The sequence below is a fragment of the Aspergillus pseudodeflectus genome (assembly GCF_044049435.1).
Source record: "Aspergillus pseudodeflectus strain CBS 756.74 chromosome Unknown BJX68scaffold_10, whole genome shotgun sequence".
Lineage (NCBI taxonomy): Eukaryota > Fungi > Ascomycota > Eurotiomycetes > Eurotiales > Aspergillaceae > Aspergillus > Aspergillus pseudodeflectus.
Window position 1 is genome coordinate 459,135 of NW_027263786.1, and position 26,008 is coordinate 485,142.

At 47.0% G+C, this 26,008-nt stretch overlaps 7 protein-coding genes across 7 annotated transcripts; 2 read left to right on the forward strand and 5 right to left on the reverse strand.

The window, feature by feature from the left end:
* Positions 1 to 647: 647 nt before the first annotated feature.
* On the reverse strand, positions 648 to 5,317 carry BJX68DRAFT_264320 (ABC-2 type transporter-domain-containing protein; the record flags this gene model as incomplete). Its single annotated transcript, XM_071044937.1, has 6 exons — positions 648 to 1,062; positions 1,120 to 1,349; positions 1,397 to 1,630; positions 1,684 to 2,616; positions 2,673 to 4,199; positions 4,256 to 5,317. The coding sequence occupies 6 exons, from the start codon at positions 5,315 to 5,317 to the stop codon at positions 648 to 650; spliced, it is 4,401 nt and encodes a 1,466-aa protein (XP_070901825.1).
* Positions 5,318 to 6,940: 1,623 nt separating this feature from the next.
* BJX68DRAFT_253767 (aldo/keto reductase) lies at positions 6,941 to 8,133 on the reverse strand (the record flags this gene model as incomplete). The annotated part of the gene is made up of 3 exons (XM_071042770.1): positions 6,941 to 7,686; positions 7,741 to 7,918; positions 7,972 to 8,133. 3 exons carry the CDS (start codon positions 8,131 to 8,133, stop codon positions 6,941 to 6,943), a joined length of 1,086 nt encoding a protein of 361 aa, XP_070901826.1.
* Positions 8,134 to 8,920: 787 nt separating this feature from the next.
* BJX68DRAFT_231678 (fungal specific transcription factor domain-containing protein) lies at positions 8,921 to 10,389 on the reverse strand. The gene is made up of 4 exons (XM_071039377.1): positions 10,365 to 10,389; positions 9,863 to 10,285; positions 9,563 to 9,792; positions 8,921 to 9,506 (listed from the first exon to the last, which is right to left on the reverse strand). Exons 2-4 carry the CDS (start codon positions 10,274 to 10,276, stop codon positions 9,050 to 9,052), a joined length of 1,101 nt encoding a protein of 366 aa, XP_070901827.1. The 5' UTR covers positions 10,277 to 10,285; positions 10,365 to 10,389; the 3' UTR covers positions 8,921 to 9,049.
* Positions 10,390 to 11,936: 1,547 nt separating this feature from the next.
* Positions 11,937 to 13,051, reverse strand: BJX68DRAFT_23510 (SDR family NAD(P)-dependent oxidoreductase). Its single transcript, XM_071039836.1, has 2 exons — positions 12,475 to 13,051; positions 11,937 to 12,407 (listed from the first exon to the last, which is right to left on the reverse strand). Exons 1-2 carry the CDS (start codon positions 13,044 to 13,046, stop codon positions 12,218 to 12,220), a joined length of 762 nt encoding a protein of 253 aa, XP_070901828.1. The 5' UTR covers positions 13,047 to 13,051; the 3' UTR covers positions 11,937 to 12,217.
* A 690-nt stretch (positions 13,052 to 13,741) lies between these two features.
* On the forward strand, positions 13,742 to 14,769 carry BJX68DRAFT_274130 (N-acyl homoserine lactonase family protein; the record flags this gene model as incomplete). The annotated part of the gene is made up of 3 exons (XM_071047591.1): positions 13,742 to 13,774; positions 13,848 to 14,208; positions 14,268 to 14,769. The coding sequence occupies 3 exons, from the start codon at positions 13,742 to 13,744 to the stop codon at positions 14,696 to 14,698; spliced, it is 825 nt and encodes a 274-aa protein (XP_070901829.1). The 3' UTR covers positions 14,699 to 14,769.
* Positions 14,770 to 15,479: 710 nt separating this feature from the next.
* Positions 15,480 to 17,264, forward strand: BJX68DRAFT_253770 (uncharacterized protein; the record flags this gene model as incomplete). The annotated part of the gene is made up of 1 exon (XM_071042771.1): positions 15,480 to 17,264. One exon carries the CDS (start codon positions 15,480 to 15,482, stop codon positions 17,262 to 17,264), a length of 1,785 nt encoding a protein of 594 aa, XP_070901830.1.
* Positions 17,265 to 18,175: 911 nt separating this feature from the next.
* On the reverse strand, positions 18,176 to 18,982 carry BJX68DRAFT_253771 (putative oxidoreductase; the record flags this gene model as incomplete). The annotated part of the gene is made up of 2 exons (XM_071042772.1): positions 18,176 to 18,550; positions 18,620 to 18,982. 2 exons carry the CDS (start codon positions 18,980 to 18,982, stop codon positions 18,176 to 18,178), a joined length of 738 nt encoding a protein of 245 aa, XP_070901831.1.
* Between the last annotated feature and the right edge of the window lie 7,026 nt (positions 18,983 to 26,008).

Sequence of the window (26,008 nt, forward strand, 5' to 3'; positions counted from 1 at the left end):
GCTTTGCTCGCCGCGTACGCGGCGAATCCGCCCCCGTGGCCGCGGAAAGCGCTTGCGGAGCCGGAGTCGGAGGATATGAAGACTAGTTTTCTGGTGGCGGCGACTGCGTTAGGGAGAGGGACAGGAGGTTCTGGGCTGTCAGGATCGGGCCGGTGGTGTTTGTTGTTAGGAGGTGGATATCCGGATCTATCTATATTTTGTTTGGTTGACCGGACGATCTGGGATTACCAGACGAACCAGGAATTACGTTATCTCCATCATCTGCTCTGATCCCTGAATCTGCAGTCTATGGGGACCGTGTATCTCGCATCGTGAATGACGCCTCCAAACGACGGCGATAATTCGGCGACTCCTCCTCCGCACAGGGTTGGAGTGCAAAGCCAACTAGACGACCATGCTACCAGTCCTTGCGATTTTCTACCATCAAAGAACCTTGGGTAAAGATTTGCTAAAATAAATGTATTAGTAGAAGTAGTAAAAAGGAAAATCTAAGTCAAGTGATGTCTCCAGTCTAAACAACAATATTGGCGGGTTCAAACTTTTCCGGCCTATGGAACGAATGAACTTCTGTGTTTGTGGTGTCTCGTGTCCGCAATTTTCGTCTTGCGATTCCAAAGCCTTCACTCTTGCTGGGCTACATACCTCGTCTACTCCTTCTTCACTTTCCTGGCTTTAGGAACCCTTGCAAGCCAGTACAAGACCAAAGCCATGGCGAGGTTAAAAATGCAAAACACCAACATAAATCCAAAGTCCCTCCATCTATGGTCGTAACTGACACTGACAGAGGCCAAGAACTGGTTAGACTCGGACATGGCACAGTATTCGCAATCGGTCGCTTCTGGGTCTGCAAGGTAGCCACCTGATTGGGATAAATACTCGGAGGCGTACTCGGCGCACGTTGAGCCGTTTGGGGCTGTGAATCGGACGAACTCGTTGGGCGCGCAGTACATTGGGGCATTGCCGAGGGAGGTGCCGAGAAAGCCCTCAATGATGTACGTGAAGGGGTTGATGCGGTACATGAAGATCCAGAAGCCCGGGAGTGCCTTTGGTCCGACAAGGACACTAGCCAGAGACGTTAGTCGTCATGCGCGGTCTATCCGGTCTTCAGGAAGAGCTTACCCGCAGAAAGTGAACATCATGATCAAGAGGAGATTCGACACACCCCCAGCGATATCGGCGGTTGGGAGTCCTGCGATCATCATATGCGCAAACGTGCTGGCATACATGAAAAAGACCCACAGGTGCAAGAACATGGTGAAGCCTCGCGAATTGACCGCATCAGTCCACTCAGCATTTTTATACAGACCGATTGGGTAATAAAAGCAGATGTAGGAGAAAAGTGACACGATCTGCTCAAGGTTAGCTTCATCCACCGGGGTTGACAAAGTATACTTACTGAATTCCAAGCCAGCTCAACGAGAATATTTGCAGCCATAAACGGCTTCCAAGAGTAAGTCTTGGAGGGACGCTCTCGGGCTTCGTACATGACACGCTGTGAGGCGAAAACTGGCATAATCTGGTTTACCAGATTGGGGAACAGACTCAGGAACATAAAGACTCCAAACATCTGGTTGGTAAAGCCGCGCTGCGTGTTGTCACCGTTCAAGAACGACAGGCCGGTGAAGAGGGACTATACCGGGTTAGTATGTGTTTGATCTCGAGTTGCAGTGGTAGAGCCCTTACCGAGCCAAGTGACAGAAGGACTTTCGCGTAAATGTATCCGGGGCTTCGCCAGTATTGCTCAAAGACTCGTTTCGTCACCTGTATATATTGGTCTAGAGGAGATGCAGCAAATTCCTTGTAGGCCGAAGGGTCGTCGTGCGTGGGCTCGGAGCTGGCCAAGGCCGCAAGCCGCTCAAGTTCTGTTTGAACCTGCCGATACTCCGGGCTGTCTCTCCAAACTGCGGGCCAGTCGATGTTAGTTGTTGAGCCAGGGGCCACACCGATGACGTCAAGCATATACTCCGCTGGGTTGGCTCCAGCGGGAAGATTATGGGCTCCATTGCGTGTGAAATAATCGACCAGGGTACGGGAACCCTTGCCGATGTCGCCGAAATAGATTGTTTTACCCCTTGATAAAAGCAACAGACGGTCGAACCTTTCGAATAGCATCGCGGAAGGTTGATGGATGGTGCAGAGGATTGCTTGCCCATTCTTGGTCAACTTCTCCATCAGGTTGCAAATAGACCAGGAAGTTTGACTATCCAAGCCAGAGGTAGGCTCGTCAAAGAAAAGAAGTAGCTGAGGACGCGCTGCAAGCTCCACGCCAATGGTCAGTCGTTTACGCTGCTCAACATTAAGGCCTTCTCCTGGAACGCCAACAATAGCATTAGCATAGTCCTCCATGCTAAGCAACGAAATGACTGTATCCACATAGGCAATCTTCTCCTGCCGACTATACTGCGATGGCTGTCGCAGCAAGGCACTAAAAGTAAGAGCCTCGCGGACAGTAGAGGTAGGAAGATGGAGATCCTGCTGCTGAACATAGCCTGTCTTTCGCTGGAAGGACTCATCGCGTGGCTTCCCGTTGACAAGCATGTCACCTGAAACCACACCCATGGTCACACGACTAGCCAGTACGTCGAGAAGCGTAGTCTTTCCAGCTCCAGAAGAACCCTATACATATTTATTAGCCACGGATCACCAGAAAATCATGGTGTAGAATCTTTTACCATCAGTGCTGTCAAAGTACCTGGCTTGACCCAACCATCAACATGATCCAGAATGCGACGATCATCTCCCTTGATCTTGACGTCATAACATGCATTTCTCCAGTGAAATACAGAGGATTGTTTCTCAACTTGAACCCCTGACATACTGCCATCTTCCATCTGGTGGCTGGCTGGAGTCGCAAGGCCGCTCTCTATATCGCTTGGCGCCTTCTTGAGATGCTTCATAGCTGTACGAAGGTATACCAGCACTTCACCCTTGGATCGTTCAGAGGCGACATATTCAGTGGCAACAAGGTGCAGCGTGAGATACAGCACCGCGAACGCGATCATGACGCCCCAGTTCCGCCAACGATGCGACAGCTCATACCCATAGGCAATGTTCAGGTACGCCGTACCGCTAACAAAATCTTGTCCAGGGACTGAGGCCTGCGAGGCGCATGCTCTGCCACTTGGTAAGACATTGTCATAACCAGCGCTAGATGGGACGTAGCTGGAGCATCTGAAGTCCCTACCAGCAAACTCATTGAGCATGATGGACTCGAGGCCGTAGTAGATTGGGTTCGCCCAGCGACACCAGCTAATCCAGCTGCGCATGTACTGCACGGGAATTGTAAAACCCGTGTACAGTACTAAGCCGAGCAGGATAATAGCAGACGGTGCCATGGCTTGAGCGATGGATTTCGTGACAGACGCAATCAGCCGGAAAAGCATTGACATGGTCATGGTAGTAGTGAAAATCACGAGAAGGAAAAAGAAGAACGGCCCTGGTTCCCGACGGAGGTTCCCCATGAAGTACATAGTGATATTAGTGATAACAGCGTTAACAACTTTATATGGCAGGTCAACCACCATTGAAGAGAGGGCCTCAGCGCTCGGGTGATAGAGCGCATACCTGGCGTGCTTCTCAATGATCCTCCGCTTGGCATATAAAGATATAATCTCCAAGATACTGCTGAACGCATTCATAAGGATAATGAAAAACAGCAGGACGGCTCGTGTTTGGAGAGATTCGGTGGTCTCGGACAGATTGTAGAAGATGCTGCTGACAATAATGGCCTGAAGGAAGTTGGTCACTAGCATGGTGATGGTCAAGCTGGGGTCTGACTTGAGCATTACAATGCTTCTCCATAGCGTGAGGTTCATCTGCTGGAAATAGGAAAGAGTAAATGGAGACATAGCACGCTGAGCTGAAGATTGGTCCATGCGTCGCGACGAAAGAAATCTATCATAGTGCTCGCCGCGGAAGGGGTGTTGTTCAATATAACCCTCGATTTCTTCCAGTAGCAGTGCACGATCGCGGCTCGCCTGCCATGCTTGGGCGAAGTCCTCGGGGGTCCGAGGCGTCTTGTCCTCCCACCCGGGGCGAATGATGCGTTCCTGGGGGCTTGTCATGGAAGTCAAGAAATCTGCCATGGTTTGTTGTGCTGGGCGGACAAATCCAAGTTCTTCGAAATATCCTAGGGCCCTGGAGGTTTTGCCAAAGAAGATTTGCCGACCTTTGTACAAGACAATAACCTTGTCAAAAAGCTGTTCAGAAGTTAGAGCGCTGGTTGGTAAAAGAGAAAAGTATTCCATCTACTCACGTCATAGGCATCCTGGGGTGCTTGATAGATCGCGACGAGAGAAGTGCAACCCATAACGTCAGCCTGAGTCCGCAAGGTCCGACAGAATTCGACCGCATTCGCGCTATCAAGGCCCCGAGTACTATTATCCCAGCATTGCAAGGGTGAATAACTTAGGGAAGCCTCGGCAATTGTGACACGCTTCCTCTCACCACCACTAACACCTCGGACAAAGTCGTCACCAACACGGGTGTTTTTCGTGTGTGAGATACCCAACATTGCCATGGTCACATCACGAAGATGTTCAGCATACTCCTTGCGAGTGATTCCATTGGGGATATTTCTTGGGCACCGGGCGGCCGCTGCGAAATAAAGGGTGTCGCCAACAGTGAGTTGAGGAAAGTGGTGATCAACTTCAGCTGTATATATCGCTTCACCCCTGAATGCAGTCCTCATTTGGTCCGGGTGGATGCCTTGATAGTTGAGTCTAGACGATTCTTCGACATGGAAGCCGTGGGTATCGCCAGCAACTGTTTTGAGGAACGTCGAACAACCAGAGCCTGGGGGACCAAGCACACAAAGCATCTCACCACTATTGATGACACCTTCCAGGTTGTGCAGTATATCAACGCGCTCCTGTTTCCTATTGAGCACCTTCGCGGGCAAGGCAACGGCGTCTAGAAAGATGTTTCCCACGCTCTTCTGAAAATCAGTATCCGTACCAAAGCCATAAACGTTGAGGTCGCGGAAGGCGACGCCTGTGGTTTTGGGAGGATTTCCGTCGAGGGAGTCCTTTCTAATGTTGTAAAAAGCCTTTGCCCATTGCTTCGCGTTGAACTGGTCACTGTTCGGATCCAGAACCCCCTCTGCAGGGAGAGGAAAGAGGGACGCTGGGGCACCCGTGCCCTGGGATCGGGTCGTCAACTTCCTAGCAAGTTGGAGCAGTTCATCATGGACCCGCTCTTCCATCCTGCTGGGCCCATCTTTTGTACTGCCACTGTCGGCCGTCAAAGTAGCGAATGAGTTTCGAGATGATGCTTCCTTCTCTGTCTTAGGAGACTGTTTCTCTTCTTCATGGGGCATGGTGAAGCGTCCGCGGAATTTAGCAGGAATAAAAAAGAAAGAAAGAAGAAGACAGACTGAAGGAATATCGCAACAATGGGAAGCTGTGACGGAAAGGATATAAATACACCAGCTTCGCCTCGCAGCTGATCGTTGAATATCAGATAGCGGCCGAGAACAAAGACGTATGTCCTTCTAGAGTCAGACGGGGGTCTTCGGACATCCTTTAATAACATCATCCTCGGCGCCCCTATTGTAGGGCAAATCTTACCTCCGGGCGCTGTACGGATTCTGTGTCGTCCGACGGCCATCCGGCCTCAAACAATTGCGACAATGGGTGCCTCTTCGGGCCCCACTCTCATAGCTGCCAACGCCGGGTCAGGTCCAGCCAGCCCTTACTGTAGCCTCAACCCGAAGGGTGATCCCAGATTACAAAGCATGCTGTCAATTTGTTACACCCATGTGTCTGATAGCCACCTCCAGACAAGCTAGACGTACCAGCGCCGGACAAGAGGTTCACTCCATCCTTGTCGGGCAACGGATCCCTACACTGTCCGATCAGCCGACGACCGGGAGTCCGCCGTCCGGAAGCTGGATTCTGAGTACATAAGCGGCTTCCGAACTGTCCGTAGACCAACTAGTTCTTGTCGAGGTCCAAGATCATTGAAGAAACTTATTAATCAGAAGCAACGAGATTCACCACCCTTTCTGTGATTGGGGTTTGAGTCATAGGAACCGGCCCCCCCTTAGCCGTTGTTGAAAACCACGCCTAGGCACTCCTCCGATTCTATTGTCCTGCGTAGATTCATCTCCGCATCCTGGGGCGGGTCTTTACAAGTTGGCAGTAAGGGTGACGAAAGAGGTTCCCCTTGCTCGCACTTGCACCCACAAAACCCCTCGGATCTAGGCCTAGTGTCTGTTGGTATTCCGACAAATGCATTCAGCAGTGTCTTACCCGCAAGAGGTGCAGGGTTCCACTCACTGGCGCTTTCCAGGAAACGGCAAGTCCCAAAGTCTGCTTGAAAACGCCCCAAGGTCGATATGACCGTGTCAGCCGTGCCTGTTACTGATGCTTCGCTCAACATCAGCCCTGCGTATATTTCCAAAGAAACGCGAAAAAGGGCTAATATAACTACTGCCCGACTCAAACGGGCGTAAGTGTGTTATACATAGTAGCTACCGCAACTCGCCTATTGCTTCCTGGACTAATACATCTTAGCAGGCTGACGGCGTTCTACCGGATATCTTCAGGTCGAGAAACAATTTTCGCAGCTCATAACGGCTTCAGACAGATAGAACCCCAAGCGAATTAAGAATGCGTGCCTGCGGTGGCCTTGCAAACCACTCGAGTTCCAACATCAAGCTCTACAATCAATACGCTGCTGAGCCTCTAAATTCGCACCCATGTCTCAAACCCACTCTTAGGGAAGTTTCTCCTCAGACGCGAAAGGCTCGACAAGCAGACTGCAAGGAAGGACTATCGTGTGTTGACAGTAAGGTGTTTCCTTTCAACTTTTGACTTGGCGTTGACATGCTTCATGAATTTTTGCAAGTACTATCTTGTTAACATGTTCCTAAACTTCAAGTTACGGCATGTCATGCAGGCTATCAGCAAGATATATCGACTTCCTGCTTCGTCGGGATTCACAGCGATTCAGCCACTCTTACAGCTTTTGGCTGGTAAGGTTCCTCGACATACTTTTCTTCCTCGGTAGACAATGCCTTTCCTCGCACTGCAATAGCCTGTTCCAACCTTTCGATGCTGCTGAATCCGATGATTGGGCTCGTGACGCGCTTGTTAATCCATGCTAGTGCAACGTGAGCGATCGACCAACCACGCTTTTCCGCAATTTCCTCGACTCGTTTTACGATGACCAGATCAACTTCCGACAAACGAGGTTCCGAGGCATTCTTGGCCAGTAATTCGCTTCGAAGTGTAGTTCCAAGTTCAGATAGTGGTCTAGCCAAGTCGCCTTGAGCAAGCGGAGCCCACGGTATGAGACCAACACCAGTATCGTTGCAGAACCGAATCATCTCCCGCTCCTCTTCGCGATATAGTAGGTTGTACTGGTTCTGCATGCTAATAAACTTCGTCCAGCCATTAAGTTCAGCCGCAAACTGCAGGCGCGCAAACTGGGTTGCCCACATGCTGCTTGCACCAATATAACGGACTTTTCCTGACTGGACAAGGTCATGTAGGGCCTTCATTGTTTCTTCAACTGGAGTTGTCGAGTCAAAGCGGTGAATCTGCAGCAAGTCGATGTAGCTTGTATCAAGTCGCTTGAGTGACGCCTCAACCTGGTTAAAGATTGCAGTACGAGACAGTCCGAACTGGTTTTGATAATCCTTAGATTTTTCAAAGGGTTCGCGATTGCTCCAGTGGATGTTTTCTATAAATACTATCAGTATATGTACCATCAGTACAGCGTGCGGAGGAATAATACCTGGCTCTTCACCAACACCCCAGAAACACTTGGTCATGATCACAACTCTCTCTCGAGGAATAGCATATTGTTTGAGGGCTTTACCCACAATCACCTCCGAAGCTCCGTTACTGTAGGCATTGGCAGTATCCCAAGTATTCAGACCTCTATCGTACGCAGCTTTGAGAAGCGGGAGCGCCTAGCATTGCTAATGTAAGACCAATGCAAGATACCACGTTACGGGGCCCTTACTTGTTCTTCGCCGATTGCCCATGGTATAGAGTTTGGATCACCAAAGCTCATACAGCCAAAGATAGGTACTGAAACCCTCAACCCACTCTTGCCGAGACGTCGATATTCACATTTGGAATTCTCGAGCGATTCTTTCAAACGAGGTGGAATGTTTGAAGGCATCCTTCGTACTTGTCTTGACAGTGCCCCAAGATTCCCAAGGTGGCGCGCTCTCTTCAAGTATCCAGGGCGATGAAAATGAAGATAAGGAGAGCACGAATGGGGGGAATCTAAGTACACCTGAACGGTCACACGTCCCGAATCTTATATGTCTGATTCCCCTAGGCGGATAGGCAGGACTTATCCTTTACGTGTTAGCGAAGCGGATGGTCCTGCAGTCGGCTTACACGCGCCTGTCATGGTTTACTCCACACATTCACATCCAACAGGATTTGGCTTCCACCGTCGGTTGCTTGCAGAAAAAGTTGGTGGTGCCAGTGGGGGTTGTTCTTGCGTGTGACGGATTGCGAATTCCATGCAGTCATGCCGACTGCCTGCTTATGTTGAACCACGACCAGATTCTTTCACTGAGTGGTTATCCAAGGGAGGAAATCCCTGCGGCCGAATCGCCTTCCGTTTCTGGAAGTGACTCCCGTGGACGCAATGATTCGTTGGAGCCAAGTAAATGGTTCCGCTAGTGCCCTAAACTTGGTGCAGTCTTGGCAGCTACGGCACGGCAACGCGAATAATGCAGGGTGCAAGGTGGGTGTAGAGTGTGTGGTGCCAGTGATCTGGCGCCTCGCCGACAAATCAAATCGTGGGTGAGCTTGGAGTAAGCAGCCTTAATGATCAGAAAATCGATCATGGTGGTAGTGGGTTCTATTATATCTAAGCAAACAATTTTAGTACATTCTATCTACGCTACTGCAGCCTGCTTACATGGCCAGACGGCATCCTTCATAATTCAGAGACCACCTTCCTTATTCGAACAATGTTACCACCCAGCCATCGTCCCTATTCCAAAGACAACTCCTCGCGACTTGAAGAGATATTCCTGACATCGGGACCTTTGCTCTGCTGGGCCAGCTTCTCTCACATGTTATGTAGGCTCATATAGACAATCCGCCTCTGTCCAGCCCAGCCAAGGCTGCGAGTATAAAAGCTCCCATACGAAATTGTTATCCGCCATTTGCCCTGTTGGCTGACCAGACAAAACCTGATCTTGGAAGGCACCTACATCTGCTTGTCCAAGACCGGTGTCGGAAATACCACCATCACCGGCCTGGGCTTGGCTGACGGTCGCATAATAGGAAGAATTCCCTGGAACTGTGGGAGGCTGCCGAACAGTACCCTGGCGATGTGGAACAAGACCGTCGCACAATGCTAAAAATGTAGAAAACAATTTATGTAGCTTCCCGATGGACGCATTCGATTCCGCGAAGCGGGAAAGCCCACTGGTAACCGCAGTCATCAACGAGTAATCTGCAGCGTCTGAGGTGTAAACCACATGGCAGAAAAGGACGAAGAATGGACTTAGAGGAAACAGTAGCATTGTCCTGCATGTTCAGATAAATATTACTATATCTTACCATCACAGAAGGTTGAAACTTACCAGGTCAGATAGTACGGGTACTCATCAAGGAAATCAGCAGTGACAGTGTCTTGCATTCTCCGAAGTGACGTGAGTGATCTTCGAGCAGATGCCACACTTTCCTGACGCGCGACAGGGGCCCTGGCAAGTCTTTGATTCAGGAGCAATATATTGCTTAAAATGGCATAATAGCTGAAGTCAATAGCGGTCCATTCGTATTCCACTACGCTAAAATCTGGTCGAGACCGTTGCTATGAGGACGTTGTTCGTTAGCCCACACCAATTGGCTGATGTATACTCATTTGAGATATCTGCACTCACTTCATCCAGTTGTTCACGGAGGCTATACATCTTCTGGATAAGCACTTCGATCGTAGCTGATTGATGCCTCTCATCTGAGGCTCCGGATTCGAACAGTATATCAAGAACTACTTCCTGTATCTGTGCAAACTCAACCATGGCCTTGAATATTGCGCTCAGAGGGATATGTGGATCCAAGGCAACAAGGTCCGTTGGTTTAGCTTTCAACCTCGGCAGGGAAGGGGGTCGAAGGAGGAGCACACTGAGAATCTTGTCAAGGTAGTAACATGATAAGACAGCGGCGCAAATTTCCTTTTCTGTTTCGGTACCTTGCGAGGCGCTACTTATTGTATGATGCAAGTTCAAGGCGACCAAAGTCCTCGACGCAATTGCAATTAGCGTCCAAGCGCGGAACATGTCGCCTCGAAGTTGCATTATCAAAGCCTATGAGTCCAATATATTTTGGTTAATAACTCGATATCAAAAATCAAACTCTGAGTGGGAAAACACATTCTAAACTTACCCCTGACAAAAGTGCTTGTAATAGAGATAAAGACGGCGGAGCAGTCAAGATCTGAATTTTACTCAAGGATGTGAGTATAATAGCTTCATACTGTTTCTTGGAGTCCTGAAGATGGCGGCGAAACCGTTCACTGTACTGAGCCGCAGGTAATCGAGAGACAAAAAGAATCGCCTTTGCGTATACACAAACGCGATAGTGATGCAATGTTTGTTCATCAAGGTTGTTTTCCACCAGCAAGAGGCACATATGCTCGAATGTCGTGGCAGAAATATGGTCGGGCCAATAGAACCGGCTTGAGGGGCTGGATTCAGAACCTGGGCATTTCAAGGTTAGCTCTTCTCAATATGACATCTGAGTTCCTCTCCAGCTGCTAACCAATTGTCACCAAGTACAGAAGCTCTTTTGGCAAGTTCGTAGATATCAAGCTATCATCAACTTCAGGGGCATTCTGATAATCCGCTCCACGGGGCATATTTGCAGTATTCGAAATTTGATCGACTAAAGTCGCCGCTGCCTTGAGAACTGCACTTCTATCGTCTGCAAGCATTTCACCGGCTTCGATCTCTTGCTGCAGAAATGTCCTCGCGTAAGAGGTCTGCTGGGTCAGCCCATCGGGAGTGCAGAATTTCAACGCGATTCCTCCATCTGGAACAGTGTTGAAATTAACGCATGGCATGATATCGGTATGTCCCACTGTGCAAGGTGAGCCGTCACGGCCAGATGGTTGAGACGACCACTTGGCCCGCGATAATACGGTAGCGGATTGCTCTAGCTTTGCTACTTTGTCTTCCAGCGATAAGATGCTGGTGATTATTAGCTGGAAGCTGTAGAACCAATGTTGTCGGTGTGATTCATTAGGACTTACCGAGAGCTGCTGTAACGTTTCTGGCGTGTTGGTTTGGCCCTTTTCCGCTGGCACCTTATCCGGCCCTGTACGCAATTTTCGCATTGCTCTCTTCGATCGCACTTGATCTAGTTAAGAGTCTCTGGGTTAGCAATGCAACCAGCAACAGACTTCATGTATCCGGTTGAACGACAACAAACCTTCTTCTTGTAACATGCGTCACACTGTATCTCTGTAAGCACGTGAGCTCTCCAACGATGCTCACTGGGGTATCAGGGCGGCAGATATAGAAGCCAAAGATGCACGTACCGCTGCCCTCTCAATTTCATCAGTACTTGTAGACATATTCGAAAGGCTAAGCACAATAGAATGGTTGAAGCTCAAAGAATCGATGAATTGCTTGTTTTCTTTCCAGCCGGGCCACGCAAGAGGCTGGGTCGGCCGAATTACAAAGCTGACCGAAGTAGAGTCAGGGTTCCGGCGACTCCGGATACACAGTTGGAAAAGATTGGCACTGGATACCAGAAGTTTCTTTTTGTGTTGGACCATGGCCCAATACTAACTGTTTCCGGGCCACGGGACATCCAGAAGAGCACAAAGAGTGGATTAAGGGTCTAAGGTCTAAGTGGCAACTTTTACCTTAGTTCTCCGTTTCTGGCACTCAAGTGGAGGCTGTGCTTGACTTCAATCTGCGAGATTGTAGGAAACGCTCCGTTCGAAAACGTATGCGACAGGGAACAGATGCAATGGTTCTCTGGGGCTGTTGGAAGACATGGCCGGAAGCTTTGAGGATTCAAAAGCAAGCTTCTAGGCTGACATTCAACTCCCTCAGATATTATAAATAGCCAGGTAGTGTGTGCAGAATCCAGTGCTAACTAGTGAACAAGCCTGCCGCTAGACGGATATGGTTTCTGAAGGGGGTCGGGGAATGTTATATGCCTGGAATTGGACTTTATCGTGGAAAGCAGGTAAGCTGTATAGGGGCAATATGTAGTAATAAGGAAAAATGTCAAGCATTTGCCCCTCCATCTACCGCCCAAGTTGCTCCTGTCACGTATCGAGACTCGTCACTTAGTAGAAAAGCGACGACATTGGCAACTTCTGATGCCTCCCCCAGTCGTCCTAGAGGTACAGGAGGAGCAGTACCCTCAGCACCGCTCTCCTCATTAGCACGCAACATTGGCGTGTCTATGGGGCCCCTAAGTATGCCAGGTTAGTTAAGGTAATAAGCACTTCTAGGGCGAAAATGAATGACAATTAACGTACGGCGTGATAGCATTGACCCGGATACCCCGTTTCCCTGCTTCAATCGCAGCGCTCTTGACCAAGCCAATACCTGCATGCTTGCTGCTGCTATAGACCGAGCCCTTTGCAAATCCGCGGTCTGCAAACATGCTCGCTGCATGCACAAAGCTGCCCGACTCTTGTAGTACACTGGGATGGAGCGCTTCGCTCAGCAGGTTGAAAACCCCCTTGACATTAACGTCCATGATGAACTGGTACTCCTTTTCGTCAATTTGCCATATTTCCTCGTGGCCAAGTCTGTGACCTGCAGTACCTGCAAGGTTCGCAATGCCATCAATCCTGCCGAATATATCCTTGGCCAACTGGAGGAATGACCTGACGGCTGCCCGGTCTGTGATATCCACCCTGCGTGTAACAACCCTCTTCTGTTGCTCTAGATCGAGTCCCTCGACGAAAGCAGCAAGACCCTTCTCATTCACATCGCACACAAGCAAGTGTGCGCCCCGGGCAATGAGTAGGGTCGCAGTGGCAAAGCCCATTCCGGACCCGCCCCCGGTGATAATGAAGACTTTGCCAGACACCGAGGAAGCCATCGGAGCAATAGCTGGGAATATAGTATGAGACAAAAGAGCTTCCGAGTGATTTACCTCTTCTCGGTGTCGAATGCTGTCATATATATGGTGATGTGGGCCCTGACGTACAGGTGGTCCTCTCGAGTCACCAGCAGGCGGTGGCACCTTGCTCTTCGCCGGGTCTATGGCTCGCCACGACTGGGAACATCCACTTCCTAATAAGGTGCAGAAAAATGCTAGCTGCTTAGGCAGTGAAATTCGCTTCTCATTTCTAACCCCACCTTCTTTGCAAAAGGATATCTTTCATTATTGATACCATGAAAGCTTTATATTTTAGGTTTAAAAGTTAGACACCAGTGGAACTATTCTATATTCAACATATACATCATACTAGAAATTAGAAAACAAGGGTGTAACAAATAATATTTGCTGTGCGCGCAAAATTGCCATGGAAGGGAACACGATTGCCCCGACTTTTGAATCCGGTCTATTCAGAGCAGATCCACTCCAGTTGGTGCTAATGCAGGTCGATTATGTTTCGGGGTCCCACATGGTCTATTTTCCGCCCCCTCCCCCGTGAACTTAGACCTATGGTGCCAGTGGCTTCACTTGCCATCGCAGTCGCCAGTGTTTCTCCTACAAGTACATATGCACAGCTTAGTCTCTCATCTTCGAGAAACACCCAGGCAGCCATACTCCCCGTGAAAATCGCCGTAATGTCGCCCCTGCCAACAGGCGCTAAATTATGGGTAAGTGAACGCCGTACCTAGTCTACATCGCTATTACCTGCCACACAACAAGAATTAACTGTCGTATCTCTAGCTCCTGAATCTCGGAATCTTGGACCTTGACGCAGCAAACGTGCTGGCGGGAGTAAATCAATTCCCAGCCCACTTACCACCGCAGCCGCATGAGCGACGCGACTTGATCATGATTGCAGCCTTGATACTCCATCCCGAGATTGGTCTGATTCTCTTTGACACTGGATCTTGCGAGAATATAATCAAGAGCTGGGGCGTGAAGGCCATGGAGTGTGCACCGAGAATCTGGAACAAGTCAATCCATGGTCTGCCCGAGGCGATCAAAGCCACCGGAGCTGGGGAGATTGGTGATGTGAAAGCAGTGGTCCTGAGTCATCTTCACTGTGACCATGCAGGGGGACTGGAGCACTTCTTTGGTACAGGTGAGCTCTTTGCGTGAATGAATTAGTTTGACAGTAGTTTGTTTTAACCCGGAGCATAGACATACCCGTTTGGTGCCACGAGGAAGAGTTTAAGAATGCGTTCTGGACCTTTGCTACTGGAATCGAGCGTGGCACATACTTAAGCGACTATCTCGATGTGTCACGGCTAAATTGGAAGACATTTTCCGGGCAGTCCTTTGAGCTCTTCAACGGGATTACTATGCATCACTGTGCAGGGCATACACCTGGCTCAGCTGCATTAGAGCTGAACCTCGAAAACACAGGTACTGTAGTCCTAACAGGCGACATGTTCCATGTCTGGGAAAACTACGAGCAGGGAATACCACCAGGAACTTTGACAAGGGACTTCAACGCATGGCATCGCAGTCGGGAGTATATTCGGAATCTGGTCTTACGAAAGAACGCAAAGGTGGTCCTTGGGCACGAGTTGCGCTACTTTGAGGCATTTGGGCCGGGGCCAGTCTCCTAATTATGACAAGCTGACATGCGTTCAATATGCATACAAGACGTCAGCGGGCAGCGGTTTTGGCCTTTGTTGATACTAGCTCGTCTCAATCATAATTTAACTTTTCCGTGTGGAGGCAGTCCACACAAGCCGAGGATGGGATAGACTGACTGGGCTGGAGTCCATGAACCGTTTCAATAATGGACCTGGTTCCTGCGTCCACAATAGGCTGATTTCCATCGGATAGTGGAAGTCTGTTAAGAGCGTAGAAGGATACCTACGGCCTTAACTATCCGATTACGCTATTTTAGCTGAAGGGAATTGCCGAAGATATACCATGCCGCGACCTGAAGAAAGCAAGCATTATCATTGCAATGCCAGGGATAGGGTGGCTTGTGTCTTGTCAAATGCAGCCATCTCCGCTATTGGCCGGGTCCCGGTCACGCAATTTCTCTCCGAGTCATATGTCATACGCTGCAGTAGTTCTAGCCTTGATCTCCTTAGTAGACAGTGAGTATACCCGTGGATACTGAAGAGGCGAGATTCAACAACCAGGGCAGAGAACGCTTTGCTGCCATGTGACGCATATGGTGCGCGCTCACAGAAAGTCTTTCGGCCGGGATAATTCCCGAAGACAGCTAGACCGGGATTGTGACGAAAGGACCCTTAGTCATAAGCTCTCAACCAACCAACCAACTAACTAACTTGAACTCTTCAAGATTGTGCACCATGCACGTGGATGGCCACTTTTGCAATCAAATTCTGCTCAAAGTACCTTTGGTTTGTTTCCACGGGCTTGTGCGCCATGGCGTCTGGGAATGAGCAAGGTGGCTCCCTAGCAAAGGTCCTGGACCATAGTGCATCCCCCCCGTCGAATGCGTCACCTTTTCTGCGTCTTCACCTTAACCGCCCAAGGTTGGCGCGGAACCGCGACGTGCAGTCTTGTGAGCAATGCCGATCTAGGAAAATAAAATGCGATCGAGCGAAGCCCCATTGTCGATGCTGCAACACGTATGGTCGGTCCTGCATTTACCGACCGAAGGCTGTGGAGCGGAAGCAACAAAAGAAAGCCATGGGCAGTGTGACTACTCCCGAAGAAAAGTGTGTTTCAGCGGGTTTCCCGAACCAACACTCGAGTGGAAGCCCAGACGAGAAGCAAACGATCCCATTCAATCAAGCAGGCCATCTCAAAGCGTCGGACGACGGTCGGCTACGGTATTACTCGAGCTCATCCTGGGTAGCTGGGGTTGAGGAGTCGAATACGTCTCCCTGCGATCGTCACGACACTCCTTTGCCGGCTTCAAATGGGAGAGATATTTTACCCGAGTCATTACCCCGAACATCGAAGGACTTCATCTATCTTGTGGATGTGGACCAGCTCATTGCATGGTATGCAAAATATTGCCACTTCTGGTTTCCATTTGTAGACTGCAACAAAGTTACTGCTGCGGTGCATGAGCAGCGGAGCCATGGATGCTCAGAGCCCGGTGCAGTCACACTAATTGCAGCTATATGCTATACTGCTACCCGATCTATCAAGGCGTCAGGGAGCACCAATTCATGGTGCTCCTTTCCCTCCTCGTTCTGGAAAGAAGTTACAACTCAACTCCTGGCCGAATCCGGGTACCCGAGTCGTCCCAATTTAAATACGGTCCGAGCAGCTTTCTTTCTTGCTATACCCAGCATGGCGGAACGGCACTCCCACCCTGATCCCAGCTCTGTTTCTATCCTCGTAAGGTCTGCTCAATCTCTCGGCCTTCACCGGGAGCCACTGTACTTTCAGCTATCTGCCCACGACGCTGAGGTCAGTCGAATTATATGGTGGTCGGTCCGCGGCTTGGACATCACATACGCTATCTCGCATGGCCTTCCACCCCTGATCCACCCTACAACTACGGATGTTCGATCTGTTGATTGTGGGTATGTTTCGGAGCGCAAGCTTCTTGGTGCTGTAGCACAGACGACCGAATTAATCTCCAAGGCTCTGCACTGTATCTACAGCGTGAGTCAGCCGACTCTTCGCGATATCAAGCAGTTGGGTGAGGAGGCTGAAAAGATTTATGCTAAAGAGATATCTGAGAATCACAATTCCCACATGGACCCACTGCAAAGCTTCGTTGCCCTAAGTCGAATGATGTGTTGCTGCAAGATGATGATGATTCTACATCAGCCTTATCTGCGAACATCACAGTGGCCTCGAGAATCCAGACTAAAGGCTTTAATTTCCTGCCAGGATTATGTTAGTGGCTTTGTAACTGGAGCCACAGACGAATCACTGGCGCCCTACAGATGGGTCTTGGATCATTTCGACGTGATTCACGCCTGCGCTATTATACTGCAGGATCTGATTCAAAATCGTCACTCCCCGGAATCAAGCAGTCTTCGAAGTGTGGTTGATGTCTGCTTCTCGACCTTTTCAAAAGGGTACCATCCAGTTTGGACACAGCTTGAGTCGCTCCGGTTTAAGGCTTGGGCGGCGAATGGATGGCCTGTGAATAGTCTGGGCCGTGGGATATCAGTATCAGACACCAGCTTGGCAGATTACGACCCGCTTTTTGCGTCTTTCCCCTGGGAGGGTTTAGCCATATAACACGGAGAAATAAACAAACTAGGTCTCTAGTTCCAAACCGTCGCCAATGATAGGATTTATGAAGATGGCCTTGGTATACTCGGAAAGCTGTGAGGTTAGAGCATCCTGTACATGCAACTTGCGGCACAGAAAGGTCCACGACGGCCATTACTGATATTCAAGGGCAGTTATGGTAATGCAATTCGGAACATGCGTAGTTATAGAATATTTGTGTAGACACTATCAGCAACAGCAGAAACTCCGGCCTGGAATCTCCAAACTTATCCTTGGTAATATTTACTTTTTTCGCAGTTGACAAGGCTATTGATGCTATTCAGCCCCATCGCCATTCAACAAGCATCCTGGTCAAAGACCCGTATCCAATGACGGGAAACTGAATTACCCTTGGTAGTATCGGGCAGTATACTAGGGAAGCCAACATATAAGAAATATAATGATCTCTAAAGATATTACATATCTCCAATGGTCTGTACCCTTGGACGTATGTCCACACACATCTGTTCTCACGACCAGACGCAGTAGTTGCATACTAACTTGTGGGATATATCCATCCATGTAGGAGATATGGAGTGCCCTACACTATGTACAAAGCGAGGCCACCGTGTTCTGAACATATCTCCAGGGATATAAAAAATCTACTATAGATAGGTTATACTTTGTACTTGTAAGGCGAGGTCAGGCACAATATTGTCGGTGGATAAAGACAAGATATCGGAGGGCAATACTTGATGTAATTATATTCTATTCTTGAGACGCCAATCTATCTTTTAAAGTCTAAACGCAAAGCCATGGTTAAAATCTAGCTGATTCCCTATCAAGCTCCCTCCCCTCTCAGGACGCCTGATTGACTTTCCGGCATTTACCACACCATGGCTACCAGGGTCGAATACAGATCCAAGGTGACCTAGCCATCAGGTCGCTGCCCCATTGACTTTGACAACCTGTCCTGAAATCCAGGAGCTCTCTGGACGCCACAACAAGCTTACCGCGGCCGCCACCTCGTCTGGCTTCCCAAGCCGCTTGAACGGACTGAGCTCCGCCAATACCCGAGTGCTGTCGTCAGTGTTGGACTTGAAGAAAGAATCGGTTTCTGTAGGACCTGGCGAGACAGCGTTGACGCGGATGCCACGCTTTGCGAGCGTCTGGGCAATCGACCGCACCATTAGGTTCAGTGCTCCCTTGGTCGAAATGTAGAGGAAAAGTTGTGGCGGCAGCGTACTGAAGTCGGTCAAGTCTGAGGAGATGAATATAATCGTACTTCCGCTCCTCAAGTAGGGAAGAGACTTCTGTAGTGCATATATTAGCGCTGCGGGAGGGTTGATTCCCAAAGAAGGAGTAGCAAACTGATATCATACCTGCACAAGAGACCACGGTCCTTTAACATTCACGCCAAATGCCATATCAAACTGGTCTTCGGTAGCCGCCTCAACGTCGGCCAATGGCACATACGCCGCGTTCGCGATCACCACATCAATCCTGCCAAACCGTGCAACGGATGCCTCGATCAGTCGGTCGATATCGGCGGGCTTGGAGATGTCTGCCTGGACGGCCAGCGCACGGCTGGCCCCAATCTCTGCAACGACCTCGTCGGCCCCGTGGGCATCGGAGTTGTAGTTGACAATCACACATGCACCTTCTTTCCCGGCCTGTAGAGCGATGGCCTTGCCGATGCCCTTGGAGGCACCGGCCACAAGAACTACAAAGTCGAGTATCGACATTTGGTATTCTGGAAAATAGTTTTTGCAATCGTGCAGCTGAGGAAATCGGAGCAGTTCACGCATAATATATAGGTTTGACGAGCGCGCGAGTTTCGTCTGTCATGGTTAGAAAAAAAACGATGACTCCACCTTTGTCTCCTCTTTTACGTTGATAAGGGGTGAAACTGGTGGAGAACGAGAAGTTGCATCCGGTATATCGACGCGACGATTATACCTTCAACAGAAACACGCGTGCAGCACATATCCATGGTGAGCCGCGAGTTCTACTTCCGTTTCCTACTTCTGTCAACCCCACGATGTTTGCATTGAAGGCAATTGAGCAATTGACAGACATCAAGGCAACTTGCATGCATGGGCGAGCGACAGGAGTATTCAGCAGCACTCAGCAGGGAACTCGGCAAGGTAATTCAACGCTCCGCATAATCCATATATGCCCTCCACCCCTCAAATGCTGAGATCGGGATGGGGTGAATAATCACGGATGGCCTAGACCTGATTATGCCACTCCCGGCCGAGTGAATTTCCATTTCGGGTAATAGGGCGAGGGTCCCGTCATCAGCGACGTTGACAGCACCCCCGAAACCGTTCTCCGATTGTGTATTCACCTACGAGCATTCGCCACATTCAAGAAAGATGAAGTCGGCGATACCGGACAGGTTCGATCCAGGCTATTCCGATAATCGGATGCTTACTCTAACTACTGTTCCAGCCCTGTTGATGCTCTTCCACGCCTATAATACAGGCTTGGGTTAGCATTATTATTAATGGCAACTTCGGCCGTTTCATCTTCTATGTACGTTAGCCCGGCAATGAGTGAGTGGCAGACGCTTTGTAGCTGTAAGATAGCAGGTTATCAATCAGCACGACTATGCCTACCGCCAAATCCACCATCCTTCAAATTCTTCAAGTTAACGGAACAACACGATTGATATGGGTTTGGACGTGCAAGCTTTCTCGGACAACACGTAGGTATTCCATGAACATTACCGAAGACAGTTATATTTATCCGGGAGGGACTCGTTATTTCCAAATTGTCTGGTATCGCGGACACTCCTAGCTCATTCATTTAATCCCTTCGCTTTCGGTATATCACTGAGAAATGGCACCCTGCTGGCCTCGCCTACCTACTAACTATGTTCTACAATGTCAGCGCGGCTCGGCAATTGAGGGGCAAGCTCTTCAGTAAATCAGTGCGTGGTCGTGCCTTTCAGTTACTGCGCTGGTCCCGCAGCATGATGGGCGAAGAATATGGTAAAGTCCTCGGATGGGCCGAGCATTCGTCCTGTATGTTTTAACTTGCCAGTAGGCCCTACCTGAGCCGTTGACAGAGGGAACGAGTTCGGCATCAGTCCATGTGAGTATGCTGGGTCCTCCGAGTCAGAATTGGAGCCTCTTCTAGTGCGGTCTGCTTCTCATCACAAGTTAACGTCCGGTTCTCTACCGAGTTGGTGATCGTGTAGAAGTTATGCCGCAATAGTGCGCTTAACATCACCAACAGTACCTTCCAGGTGTGCGCCCAGTATCTGTTCGGTGCAAAGGGGGTGAGAAGCCAGGTAACACGGCTGTTGGACTTCAAGTACATCACCAAGCCGAGCGGTGGCAAGGCTTGCAATATTTTGATTCGCGCGCACCTGGCAGGTCATATGCATGAGGACCGCCGCGCTGCTCTTCACTGGATCTTAAAGCCCGATCGTGCTTGATTCCTCGGTCTCATCGCGCATCTGCGTATGGCACATCCCTAGACTCATTGGGTGCTAGTCCGCTTTGGTCCAAATGGTAGTGACCCTGTTCGAGGGGTTGACGCCTCAAAGCCCCGAGCCAATCCGTTGTATACGGGATATTATTGGAGAAGAATCTGTTGGCCGGAACCCCTGGCTCCGGACCCCGCGCAAGCATTCCTCTCACCATTCCATCGAACATTCCTCTCAGGACTCACGAAATACAGTGATTGGAGTAGTAATATTAGATAGCCCCTATTTCCTTATTTAGTTTAGTCGATCCCTGTGCTTAAATAGTGCCGTTTCCCTAGTTATTTAGAATGCCAGACCTCTCAACTTTTCTAGATCCTCCACCTAGATCGACAGCTCAATTAATAGTTATGAGCCCAGGTTACTAGGAATATCCTTCTTTTATTACCTATAACCCATCTCTAGACCTTTATTACTTAAATAGGCTTACGTGAAGCTATTCTAACCTTGCTAATTACGCGCGAAACTTTCCCTAAACTAGTGTAGTTCCGGTCCATTAATATGGAGGATATTTTACTTTATAGCCAAGCTGTTAAGGTCTTAGTTGTCTTGAATAGTAAGGATGACTGGTAGTTATGGTATAAAGCCATACAGACATCTGCGATCCTTGTAGGAATATGGGAATATATTAATCCTAATATCGTACTAAAACCCATGGTACCTTAATAACCTTCTATCCTAGAGGCACTAGGTCCAGATGAATCATCCTAGTAGTATAATCATCAAGTGATGATATTTAATATAGAGAATAGTTAATATATCTTTTTCTAGAAAGGACGAGCCATTATATATAACCAGATTATGTTATTAATTAGTCGTTTACTTAAGGATTCACATAGCTTATATTCTTTAACTAACCTATATAACCTGTTAAAGAAGCTTAAGGATGACTTTACTTCATCACTAGAAGAATAGAAGATTAGCGCGTTAATCTAATATAACACTATGAAGGATAGTAAGGTTGATACTAGACCTATTAATAATTAGATCACCAAGTTCAAAGTAGCTATAGGTTTAATAATAAAGCTTTATAGGGACCACTAGGATATCTAGCAAGCAGAGAAAGACTTTCTAGATAGAATAAAGCACTAATTTTCTAGCTTTGCAGACTATTATCTTAAAGATATAATGAATGTTAGACATAGGGCTAACCTCTTCAAGCTTATAATAGGATTTCAATGATATTTAACCACGCAGAACACTCCAGAAGCTCATAACGCTGTATATGGAACCTTTAAAGGTCAACCTGACGGATGACAACCTTCTAGAGGTCAACCAAATGGTTAAAACTCTCACTGGAAACCTCTAAAATGCTAAAGGTCGCCTAGTAGACCACTAACCAGATCCTAAAGTCATTAGTCGTGTAATAAAGGAAATAAAGGTGAATAGCTTTAAAGGATGAATTTTAAAGCGTTACCTTAGTATGAAGGATAACCAGCCGTCTAACGACTTCGCGAGCAATAATAATAAGGTCACGTTTAGTGTTCTTACTAATATAGTAATGTCGACCTCTATATTAGATATATAAAAAGAAGACTCCTAGATTATTAATATAGGTGGTTAAATAAGCGTGTGTAACAACCTTGAATGGTTTAACAGCTATAGGCCCCATGAGGAATACATCAAGTTAGGGAATACTAGCGCGGATGTCTAAGGCATTAGAATAGTAACAATCCAACCTAACTAAAACGGGAAGGAGATATTAATTAATAATGTCTACTATATCCCTAGTTTCTATACTAATATCATCTCCGCTGGTGTAATATAGAAGGTAGGCATGTTCCTAGACCTTAAGTATAACGTTGTATATTGACGTGGAGGTGAGATATTCTGTAACCTTTAATATGCTGACTACCTCTAGTATATTGAAACTAACTGCCCACGCGACCTTGCCATCTTCCTAGTCTAGTCATCCTCAAAACCAGTTATTTTAAAAGGGGATATGAAGTGGTGGCATGACTACTATGGACATATAAGCTTTAAAGCTTTAGAGAAGCTCCTTATAGTGGTTTAAGGCATTAAAATAATAGACATTTCAACGTGAGTATTATTCAAAGAGGCTAGCTATCATACATATCGTACAGCTAAAGCAGATCAATAGATATCTTAATAAGATGCGCGCAGGGCTATAGAGCTGTTTAGAAGGGTCTATTTTAACCTTATTAATATTAACCCTAGCTGAATAGTCATCAATACATCACCTATCTAGATAACAAAGTCACTAGCATGCACTTTGTATATACACATCACTAGAAGAATGAATATGTAGTAAAGATTAAAGATTTCATCTAGCTACTTAAACGCTAGTAGGAATGAAAAGTCAAGACTATTTTCTCTAATAATAAGGTATCCCTAGGGAGGGACTTTAAGACCTTTAGAGTAGGTAAAGGGATTATATACTAGATAAGCATGCTAGGCACGCTAGAGTAGAATGGATTTATAGAATGATCTAGAGGTGTAATTATCACGAGAACCTAAAGAATCTAGATTACTACTTAATTACCGCACGAACTATAGCCATGGCTGGTCAAAGTAGTAGTATACTAACTAAATAGGACCCCTACAAAGCATTTAGGTTAGAAGACGCCGTATGAAGTACTTATAGGTTAGAAGCCTAACATCTTAAACTACTATATAGTTAGATCCACCGCGTATATCCGCGATAATGTTAAGTGCTTAATGAAGTTCGAACCACGCGCTAAGCTAGGCTATCTAGTGGCTTATAACGCGTTGAATATATAGGACATTTAGTTACTAGCTTAGAAGAAGGTTGTATAGGCTAGAGATGTGGTATTTTAGGAAGAATCCTATTATAATCCCCTATAACCTTTACTAACTGATTTCTCTAAAACTATGCTATCTTACATGGCCGTAGAAGTTGCCCTATTATTTACTGTTCACGATGCTTGGAATAAGCTACCTATGGCTAATCTAGGTGCTATATTAACGTTGTATAGAAAGGTTGAAGCTAAGGGGGTGTCATAGGGCACTAGTAGGAGGTTAATTAATATTAAAAATAAGGTTAATGGAAGTAGGGAATAATATTTTTCTATATAAGAATAACCTTTAACCCCCCCCCCTCCTTCCTAGTCTGGAAGTAACGCTGACTCTAATATAGAATATTCTAATATAATGAATTACGCCTAGAGCGTTCCCAGATGATGACCCTATACTAGAGACATCACCTATAGGGTCTCACGCCCCTGTATAGCTGCTGGCACAGCTCTGCTTAGATATCTCGTTGTCACCAGCCCCACTAGCGCTAGATCCTCCATTACCAAGCTAGGCACTTTAGGAATTACTCTAGCAAGCTGCTACTAAGCCTATACGATGATCCACACGTCTGAATCCCCTCGCTGCGGATACTGGTTCAGGGGGTGAAGAGGATATAATAGATGCACTATAGTGGCCTGGCTCAAATATTTCACAGAGTAATATTATTATAGGTAGTCGAACTAGAACCTATAGAAATAACTAGAATCTTCAAACTTAGTACGTTAAAGCTAAAGATAATGATTACTTCTAACTACCATACATCGACAATCCACAGATAAATGCTATTGAAACGATTAAATAATTCCACTAAACCTAGATGCCTCCAGAGCCACGTAATTGGTCAGAAGTATAGAAGTATCTACTTGGTTAAGACTTTCTAGTAGCTATATAGAGCGAACTAGTAGAGATTAAGTAGAAGAAGTCTTATATTATTATAGATAAAGCAGAGGCGTAGAACCACTAGATCCTTCTACTTATATGGGTCTTCACGTATAAATTTAATGAAGATAGATACTATATTAAAGCTAAAGTATGCCTAGTAGTTCACGGAGACTAGTAACCACATAGTAAAGAGGAGAATCATGCTATAACTACATCTATAAGAGTTCTTTGAATGATTATGGTTCTAATAGTAATATATGACCTAGATTTAAAGTAATGAGATGCCATTAATGCCTTCCTTAACGCCGTACTATACGAACCTGTTTATATAAGAATACCACTAGGGCATGGTATTATAGGGAAGATCTAGAAGCTTCTTAGAGCTTTATATGGCCTATGGAAATCGCCATGACTCTAGTAGGAAGATCTATCTATAATAATTAAAGTATATAGCTTATAACCTATTCTAGATAAAGAATGCCTCTTTACTAATGAATTTATACTAGTGCTTATATATGTTAATAATATCCTAATTATTAACCTTCTAATATACGAAGGTCGTGCTGCTATAGCTCGTTTCACTATAGTACTTAAAGAGAAATATAAACTAAAGGATATAGGAGAATTAAAATGGTTCCTTAAGATGCGTGTTATCTATGACTAATCTTAGAAAAAGATCTGGCTCTCCTAGGATTCATATATTGACACTATCACCGTGAGATATCATTTAAATGACCTAGTATGGTAGCTAATAACACCTCTTCCTTTACAGAAGCTACGTCCTAATGAGGAAATAGTATCTCCCAGTCAAATATATGAATATTAGTCAAAAGTTAGCTTAATTAGCTATGCTGTAACCTATACCTGACTAGATATAGCTTATATACATGGCGTACTATCCTAGTTCCTTGTCAATCCATCTACTACATATATTAGTGCTGCTAATTAGGTTATTACTTACCTCTATAACACGCGATTCCTTGCTTTGGAATATAGAGGAAGCTTAATATAAGCTAGTAAGGTGTTTCTTACTACTATAGATGCTACATTTGCTAACGCCCACGACTAAAAGAGTACTAGAGGGTTCCTCTACTTACTATACGGAGGACTAATTGACTAGAGATCCTAGAAATAATATATTATATCTCTATTAACCACTAAAGTAGAATATATATCCTTAATTAAAGCCACTAAGTCCTTGTATTAGTGGAAGAGGATTTTTAGAGATATTAGTTTCAACCTAGAGGAGGACCTTGAAATATATTATAATAATAGCTTAATAGTCAACTTACTAAGTAAGGAGACCATGATGATACATACTAAACTATAACACGTTGACGTACATCGCGCCTAGCTATGTTAAGAGGTTTAACACTATTACTTACAAGTCACCTAGGTTCCTTTATAATCTATGCCTATAGACAGACTCACTAAGGCTCTCCCAAAACCACTATACTAAGAATTTGTTAAGATGCTGAATATGGTTAATATCTTAAGCCTCATTGCAACCTAATTAGGAACCTCTAACCACTAAGGGGGTGTGTTGGCTAGAACCCCTGGCTCCAGACCCCGCGCAAGTATTCCTCTCACCATTCCATCGAACATTCCTCTCAGGACTCAT